This window comes from Podarcis liolepis, assembly GCF_965112155.1.
Source record: "Podarcis liolepis genome assembly, chromosome: 17".
In the NCBI taxonomy this organism is placed as follows: Eukaryota; Metazoa; Chordata; class Lepidosauria; order Squamata; family Lacertidae; genus Podarcis; species Podarcis liolepis.
Window position 1 is genome coordinate 12,705,200 of NC_139571.1, and position 9,035 is coordinate 12,714,234.

Sequence of the window (9,035 nt, forward strand, 5' to 3'; positions counted from 1 at the left end):
AAAATGCTGCGTCGCCTCCCAGTTTTCCCATCCCGCACGCCACTTTGCCACTCAGCATTCTGTGCTGCTGAGTCCTTATCAGGCTGGTTTTTGTGGGTTCCCCTCCCATTTAAGGTTTAACAGCTAGTGGTTTTTTTGTCCTTCCGCAAATCTTCAAATTCATCCCAGCCTGCTACTACCTCCCCCTCTTGTGCCGGAGGTATTATGTTGCTGTCCTGGCTACCCACATGAAGGCATGGAAAACCAGAATTCTGGAAACAGGTGCAATGATTGCTTAACAACCAGAGCCCAAACCCAAGAAGCTCAGGTTCCTGCAGCCGTGCTCAAAATACAAAGCATGGTTGGGCCATTCTAGGCTGCTCAAGTTCCTTCATTATCACTGCTCCATCTTGGGAGGGTCTGGCTTCAATGAGAACAAGGATAGGAGTTCTAGATATGCACAGGATACTTTAAAAAAGGACAAAGACTCATCAGATTGGAATGGCTGTATACTCACAGTGTTGGCCAGGTGTACGCAAAGCCGCAGCGAGAAGCCAGACAACCTGGGACTCCACTGTGAGGGAAAAGAGGGGAAGGGGAGACAGAAGAGTTTAGGGTTAGTGTTGCACCGATAGCCCCCCCCTAACTCTCCAGGCATTCAATCCAACAGCATTCAAAAACCAGCAGAAGAACATTTCAGTCCTCTAAGACACACTGCTGCTGACCTGGAGGAAATTACAGGGCACTGTACTGACCTTGCGTCAGTATGATCCAGTGGCGTAGCGTGGGTTGTCAGCACCCGGGGCAAGGCAAGTAATTTGCGCCCCCTACCCCGTGGATTTGCGCCCCCTAACCCGTGGATTTGCGCACCCTAACCCCCAGATGTTGCGCCCGGTGCGGCCGGCCCCCCCTGCACCCCCCACGCTACGCCACTGGTATGATCCACAGATAAATTCCCCTTTTGCACAGAGGTTTGGACTGCAAAGCTTAGGGAAAGGGGCAAGGAGATAGATGCACGTGCATATTGATTTGGAATGATACTGGGTTGTTTTTGTGGGAAATGTTTTCCTGGGAATGTTATGGATAGTAGGAGAGGATATATTGATTAAATATTATCCTTCCTCCCTCACGCTAGTGAGTCAAGTAGCAGAGCACATTTCCCTTATAAAGCAGGAAATTAGTTTGCAGATTCCGGGTTTTCAGCGTTCGAAAACCAAAACGTTCGACTTCCAAAGCGTTCGACAACCGAGGTACAAGGAATCCTCCCCTCCCCAAAATGGCTTTATTTTAGGGCGGCGCCATTTTGCTTCAAAATCTATAGGCGTGGGTCCACTCATGTTCAAATATTCTTCTTTAGTACCAAATTTTTAATTCCAGTACAGAATTAATATCAGAGAATGACATTTAGCATAAGGTTAGTAGTTTATACTCTCAGTCATAGGTTCCTGTATTAGGTAAGAAGCCGAGGGAAGGAGTAATGTTATTTTACTATCCATTTATACCCCACCCCCATCTCTGTTTACAAAAATCAGCATAATACAAAACCGGATTAAAAATACAAAACGTATCCGGCAAAGGTCGCAATTCAAAGCAGCAGATAAATTCAAAAACCAATTTAAATTGCTGCTCTGAAGGAAAGCAGTAGTGGTTGGGCAAGGAAGGCTGAAAATGACCTTTGCACAGAGAATAAGTAGCTCTTGAGGTGTCGACATTCAAAGTGTTTGCTATACACAGCAGCCAAACCAGTCATCATATGCTCTTTCTGGCTAGAGACAGAATAGGTTTTAAAGGGAAGAGAAAGTAGCTTGAAAGAAAAGCCACTTCCCACAGTGTCACGCGCATTTATTTTGTCCCACTACAGGGACGCGGGTGGCGCTGTGGGTTAAACCACAGAGCCTAGGACTTGCCAATCAGAAGGTCAGTGGTTCGAATCCCTGCGACAGAGTGAGCTCCCGTTGCTCAGTCCCAGCTCCTGCCAACCTAGCAGTTCAAAAGCATGTCAAAGTGCAAGTAGATAAATAGGTACCGCTCCAGCGGGAAGGTAAACGGCATTTCCGTGCGCTGCTCTGGTTCGCCCGAAGCGGCTTAGTCATGCTGGCCACATGATCTGGAAGCCGTTTGCCAGCTTCCTCGGCCAATAAAGCGAGATGAGCGCCACAACCGCAGAGTCGGGCACGACTGGACCTAATGGTCAGGGGTCCCTTTACCTTTTATCAAGTATAAAACCTGATAAACCTTCTTTCCAGAGGCAAAAAAAAGCAGCATGGTGGTACAGAAACTGAACACACAGTTCTGAGGAATCCTCTCATATACAGCAGTCTTTTCAACCTGGGGATCACAACCCGCAGGTAGATCCCAAAGCCCGTGTAAGTGGGTCACGGGCTTTATAAGTAAACCCAAAATAATGACTGCTTTTAGTTCTTAATTGGTGTGATGTAAACCTCTTAAGAACTTTTTGTTTCGTTGGGACATCAAAATGATGTGTTAACCTACGTCTGACATTTTAACTCTTAGGAAATGTTCTCTGGCAAGAGACGGCAGAGTTTGTGACAAAATGCTCCGACCAGTCAAACCACTCTGCCGCCAGGGTTAATTAACAGTTAAATCAAGTCTGACTTGAAGCTTGCTTAGGCAACGTTTGTCCATTACCCTTCCTCTGAATAAACAGAGAAGTCTGAATTATGTTACTCAAAAGTGGTGTTTGTCATGGCTCCAAAATGGCATGGCTCCATCTGCAAGGATCCTCTAGTCCAGGGGTCAGCAAACTTTTTCAGCAGGGGGCCAGTCTACTGTCCTTCAGACCTTGTGGGGGGCTGGACTATATTTTGAAGGGGGGGGGATGAATGAATTCCTATGCCCCACAAATAACCCAGAGATGCATTTTAAATAAAAGGACACATTCTACTCAGGTAAAAACACGCTGATTCTCGGACCATCCGTGGGCCGGATTTAGAAGGCTATTGGGCCGGATCCAGCCCCCGGGCCTTAGTGTGCCTACCCATGCTCTAATCCAACCCCCTGCAATGAAGGAACCTCAACTACAGCATTCGTGGCAGATGGTCATTCAACCTCAGCTTAAAAACCTCCAAAGAAGGAGAAATCACTGTTCCACTGTTGAACAGCTCTTGCTGTCAGAAACTTATTCCTGATGTGTTGTCAGAATCTCCTTGTAACTCAAAGCCATGGGTTCGAGTCCTACCCTCCAAAGCAGGAGAAAACTAGCTTGCTCCATCTTCCATGTGACAGCCCTTTTAGGTATTTGAAGATGGCTATCTCCTCTCAGTCTCCTCTTCTCCAGACTAAGCACACCCAACCCCTTCAACCGTTCCTCATCAGGCTTGATTTCCAAACCCTTGATCATCTTTGTCACCCTCCTCTGCACACGTTCCAGATTGTCAATATCCTGCTTAAATTGTGGCAGCCAGAACTGGTATTCCAGGTGTGGTCTGGCCAGGGCAGAAGTGAGTGGTACTATTACTTCCCCTGTTCTGCACACTATACTTCTGTTGATGCAGCTAAGAATAGCATTAGCTTTATTTGCTGCTGCATCACACTGTTGACTCATGTTCAGCTTGTGCTCCACTACCTAGGCGCCATCTCCCTAGGACCCTGGGTGCCCAGGCACCCACAACATGTCCCATATAGGGACCAGGTGCCCACAAAATGTGGGGGCAAGTGGGCAGCACCACACCCCATGGAAAGAGCAGGGAGTTTGTGCCAGGGTGTGAAAGAGAGAGCACAGAGTTCGGGCAGAGAGAGGGGGGGAGACTCCAAGATCCTTTTCACATGTACAGTGGTACCTTGGGTTAAGTACTTAATTCGTTCCGGAGGTCTGTACTTAACCTGAAACTGTTCTTAACCTGAAGCACCACTTTAGCTAATGGGGCCTCCTGCAGCCGCCGGAGTACGATTTCTGTTCTTATCCTGAAGCAAAGTTCTTAACCTGAAGCACTATTTCTGGGTTAGCGGAGTGTGTAACCTGAAGCGTATGTAGCCTGAAGCGTATGTAACCCAAGGTACCACTGTACTGCTAGTGAGCCAGGTGTTCCCAATCTTATCACAAGCATAGCTGTCAACCTTCCCTTTTTTTTGCGGGAAATTCCCTTATTCCAACGCCTTTTCCCGCTGATATCCCGGATTGTTAGATATCCTGTAGACTGTCCCCGGGACAGGTGAGGCTGCTGATCCCTTATTTTCGAGACTGCTGATCCCTTAATTTTCAAATCTGACAGCTATCATCACAAGGTGCAGACAGGATATGCCAAGGGGGCAGAACCTCCCTTACTTAAGCAAATTTTATTTCCTCGATGGCAGCTGGCACTCTTGGCTACGCCCATGCATCTGATATTGGAACATCTGGTTCTTCTTGCCTAAGCGCACAACCTTGCATTTGTCCCGTGGTATTATCCCATTACTCCGTGGTAGCCGTGCAGTTTTTGGTAACAGAAAGCCCCAAATTCAGACTGGAAACCTTCCATAGCTGTCAACCTTCCCCTTTTTTGCAGGAAATTCCCTTATTCCAGTTCCTCCTGCTGCTATCCCGGAGTGTTAGCTATCCTGTAGACTGTCCCCAGGACAGGTGAGGCTGCTGATCCCTTATTTTCGAGGCTCCCCGGGACAGGTGAGGCTGCTGATCCCTTATTTTCGAGGCTCCCCAGGACAGGTGAGGCTGCTGATCCCTTATTTTCGAGGCTGCTGATCCCCTATTTTCAAATCTGAAAGTTGGCAGCTATCAGTGGCGTAGCGTGGGGGGTGCAGGGGGGGCCGGCCGCACCGGGCGCAACATCTGGGGGTTAGGGGGCACAAATCCACGGGTTAGGGGGCGCAAATCCACGGGTTAGGGGCGCAAATTACTTGCCTTGCCCCAGGTGCTGACAACCCACGCTACACCACTGGCAGCTATGAAACCTTCTCTTTTAATAATAATTTATTATTCATTATCATTATCATTATTATTTGAGGTTCCTATCGCAGAGCACTTAAGTATCCTGGGCTGGCAGGGCGATCATCCGAGATCGAGGCCCCCCCCAGCTGCGGGGCCAGCGGAGAGCGGATCGTCCCGACGCCCCCCACTCACCGCATCGGCCGGCGGCCTACCGCCTCCTCCTGCGGCTCGGCCGACCTCCCTTCGCGTAAAGGCGGTGCGCGCAGCCCCGGTGACGCGCCGCACGAAGCCCAGGTAGAAGAGCAGGAGCCCGGCGACTGCAGTCGACCACAGCAGCAGCGCGCAGCTTTCGCCCTCCATCGCGGCGCAGCCAGGCGGCTCTTCTGCCCGGATTGCAACCCCGGCGGCTGGCGAGCGCCGCCTCCTCCCTTCTCCTCCCCTCCGGCCTTCGCGGGCTGGAGGCGGAGTTGCGCCTGCGGGTAAAACAGGCCGTGGGCTTTTTGCGCCCCCGGAAGGAAACGGCAACGGTTGCTCCTGCGGTTCTTTTACTCCGGGGTAACTGCCAGCTTTTGTCTAACGGGGAACTGCGCGCCGAGACTACGGAGGGACAAGGCCAAAGAGGACGAGCGAGCCCCTTTCTGACCCCAAGTGAAAGAACTGCGTTAGCCGAGTCTTTCCGCCAAGTTGGATAAAATATGGGGGGGGGGGCGCGCCAAGTAAGCCCTACCCCACACAAGCGATCACATGCCACTATTTGAATGGCAATGCCCATCAACTTTGGGTAGGGCCCCCCTGCACCCTCCAATTTTTATTGGGGGGCTTGGCCCCTAGGATTGGCTCCTATGCTTTCTGCACTCTGGGTTTTTTTGGTTCGCTTTTACGCACAGCGCCGGGGCAGCAGGAATTATTATTATTGCCCCGCCTTTAATTGATTTCTGAATCTTTCATTCAGTCTGCAGACAGAAAGACAGAGAGCTAAAGCAATGGGGATAAGCCATATGTAAAGGATTAAGATTTGGGCCGAAATCCTAAGCACCCTTTACATACTTGACTACTGTAATTCGCTCTACGCGGGGCTGCCCTTGAAGCTGTCCCAGAAACTCCAGCGGGTGCAGAATGCTGCAGCGAGGCTCCTCACGGGGTCTCTGCCATGGGAGCATATTCACCCAGTGCTTTTCCAGCTGCACTGCTCCCGGTGGAGTACAGGGTCAGATTTCAGGTGCTGCTTTTGACCTTTAAAGCCCTTCATGGCCTAGGACCCTCGTACCTACGGGGCTGCCTCTCCCAGTCTGCTCCACGGAGGACCTTAAGGTCCATATATAGCAACACCCTAGTGGTCCCGGGCCCTAAGGAAGTTAGATTAGCCTCAACCAGAACCAGGGCCTTCTCAACACTGGCTCCAGCCTGGTGGAATGCTCTGTCTCATGAGACCAGGGCCCTGCAGGATCTGATCTCTTTCCGCAGGGCCTGTAAGACAGAGTTGTTCCGCCTGGCCTTTGGCTCAGAATCAGTTTGATTCCCTCCCCCTTTTCCTTTTTCCTTTCTCCTATGATGAGATTGCTCCCTAATTGTTTTAATGTTGTATCTTAATCTTTTAAATTGTATTTTCATCAACTTGTTTTTATTATTGCTTGTTAGTCGCCCTGAGCCCAGTCTTGGCTGGGGAGGGCGGGGTATAAATAAAAATTTATTATTATTATTATACTGATTGTGGAACTTCTGAATGTACAAATACCGTGTTTAATGGCAGCAGCTAGCTTGAAACTTTGGGAGCCCAAGCGCGTCTTTATCTCGTTCCTTTGCTGGTGCACAACCTCCCTTGCAGTTCAGTAACTTCCTTCAAAGTAAAAAAATTCCTTCCAGTAGCACCTTAAAGACCAACTAAGTTAGTTCTTGGTATGAGCTTTTGTGTGCATGCACACTTCTTCAGATAGTGTATCTGAAGAAGTGTGCATGCACACGAAAGCTCATACCAAGAACTAACTTAGTTGGTCTTTAAGGTGCTACTGGAAGGAATTTTTTTATTCCTTCAAAGGGAAAGAGTTACACCCCGCTTCATAAGGAGAGCAATTGGCACGTGGAGCTCCAATTACTTTTATCAACAGCCCGGGAGAACCTTTCATTAAAGTCCTATATCAGCTCTTTGCCTCTCCCTTTACGATGAGATAAAAAAAAATTGCACTCCTCACCAAGGATTCCCTTATATCTTTCAGCTGCAATTATAAACGTGGTGAGCTTGTAATCAGAGGGGTCTGGGTTAAAGGCGGATCTACACGGATCCTCATGGATCCTCCACTTTTTAAAAAATAACTCCAACAAATCCAGTGTCAAGTCACACCTGGAAGGCACGCCTACAGACTGGACTATTAAAAACATGGATCCGACATTTACCACGCTGCAACATGGATCCGAGGCATGGATCCTCATGAATTCATATGATTTTTATATTGAAAGAAAATAAAAACACCATGATACTGTAGACCACATCTTAGTCTGTAGGCAGAACCAAAAAAATCACGCATGCACTGTTTCGTGGTGCCGCAATGGCACAAAAACATGGTTAAAAAACATGGATCCTCATGATTTTTGCACTAGATCAGCCCAAAGTCACCATCAGATCAAATATCATGGCCATGAGCACAGCATGCACCACAAAAATCATGGATCCATGGCTTCCTGGCAACACTGTGACCCCAAAACATGGTTTCAAAGCACAGATCCTCATGGATCCTCACGCTTTTCGCATTGGGCCACCCCAAGCTCACCGTCATATCACACGTCATAACCAGGGGCACAGCCTGCACCACAAAAATCACGGATCCACGGCTTCCTGGCCACTTCATAGCCCAAAAACGTGGTTTCGAAGCATGGATCCTCACGCTTTTTGCATTGGGCCACCCCAAACTCAACGTCAAATCACACGTCATAGCTAGGGGCACAGCCTGCACCACAAAAAACTTGGACCCACTGCTTCCTGGCCACTCCATGGCCCAAAAACGTAGTTTTGAAGCATTGATCCTCATGGATCCTCACACTTTTTGCATTGGACCACCCCAAACTCACCGTCAAATCACACATCATAGCCAGGGGCACAGTCTGCACCACAAAAAACTCAGATCCATGGCTTCTTGGCCACTCCATGGCCCAAAAACTTGGTTCTGAAGCACGGATCCTCATGGATCCTCACCCTTTTCAGATTGGGAAACCCCAAATTCACCCTTTATTCAAATATCTTGTACATAACCACAGATCTGACCACAAACCGTGGATCTACTGCTTCGTGGCCCTGGCCAGATGCTACCCTGGATATATTGGCCAATTTTTAGGTGGGTGTGCTGGGATGGAGGAAACGGAGTCAGCTGAATCTCAATCCATTAAAGATGGAGGTCCAGTGGCTCGGCCGGAATGATTTCGGTTCGGTTTCCAGCTCCCAGCTCTTCATGGGGCACAGTAGTCACCTGTAGCTGCCATCAGGAGTCCCGGTGTGATCTTGGATGCTTCTGTATCTATGGAGGCACTGGTCACAAATGTAGCCAAACTGGCATTTTTAAATCTATGTCAGGTTAGGCGATTGGTACTGTACCTGTCCCTTTCCAACCTATCCATGGTGATCCATGCAGCAGTCACCTGCAGACTAGACTACTTTAACTTGCTCTACGCCTGAGCTGGGGAGGGCAGTGTATAAATGCGATAGAGAGAGAGAGATACGCAGGGCTACCCTCAAGACTGCTCCAGAATGGTCTAAAATGCAGATGCACTAGTTCTTACTTGGACTTTGTGGAGAGCCCACATTCAGTTGGTTGTTCATCAACTGGATTGGCTCCAGGTGGAGTATCGAATGAGTTTCAAGGTTTTGGTGCTAACCTTATAGCCCTAAACAGTCTGTGACCTTTTTTATCTGTGGGAATTATCTTCCAATACACCCTCCAAAGAGTGTGACACTCATCTAACAGCAACCTGCTGGTGGTCCCTGGCCCAAAACGTACCCAGCTGTCCTCAACCAGAGCCAGAGCCTTTTTGGTGGAAAGCTTTGTCTAATGAGACCAGGGCTCAGTGCAATCTATCTCAGTTCTCTCACTTGTCATGGTGAGTGTTTACATCAATCAGGGGTGGCCAACTTGTGGCCCAGATCTGGCCCCTCATGCCATGAGAAGTGGCTCACCAGTGCCTT

At 49.0% G+C, this 9,035-nt stretch overlaps 1 protein-coding gene across 1 annotated transcript in view; it reads right to left on the minus strand.

Moving 5' to 3' along the window:
- The window catches only part of LOC310697084 (uncharacterized protein), a 33,044-nt gene extending 27,742 nt beyond the window's left edge, over nucleotides 1–5,302 (minus strand). Inside the window, exons 1-2 of the mRNA XM_083483386.1 lie at nucleotides 5,057–5,302; nucleotides 497–553 (exon numbers count right to left, since the gene is read on the minus strand). Of these exons, the coding sequence (XP_083339512.1) occupies nucleotides 497–553; nucleotides 5,057–5,224 (225 nt within the window). The 5' untranslated portion in view covers nucleotides 5,225–5,302. The remainder of the gene's footprint in view (nucleotides 1–496; nucleotides 554–5,056) is intronic.
- Nucleotides 5,303–9,035: the final 3,733 nt, after the last annotated feature.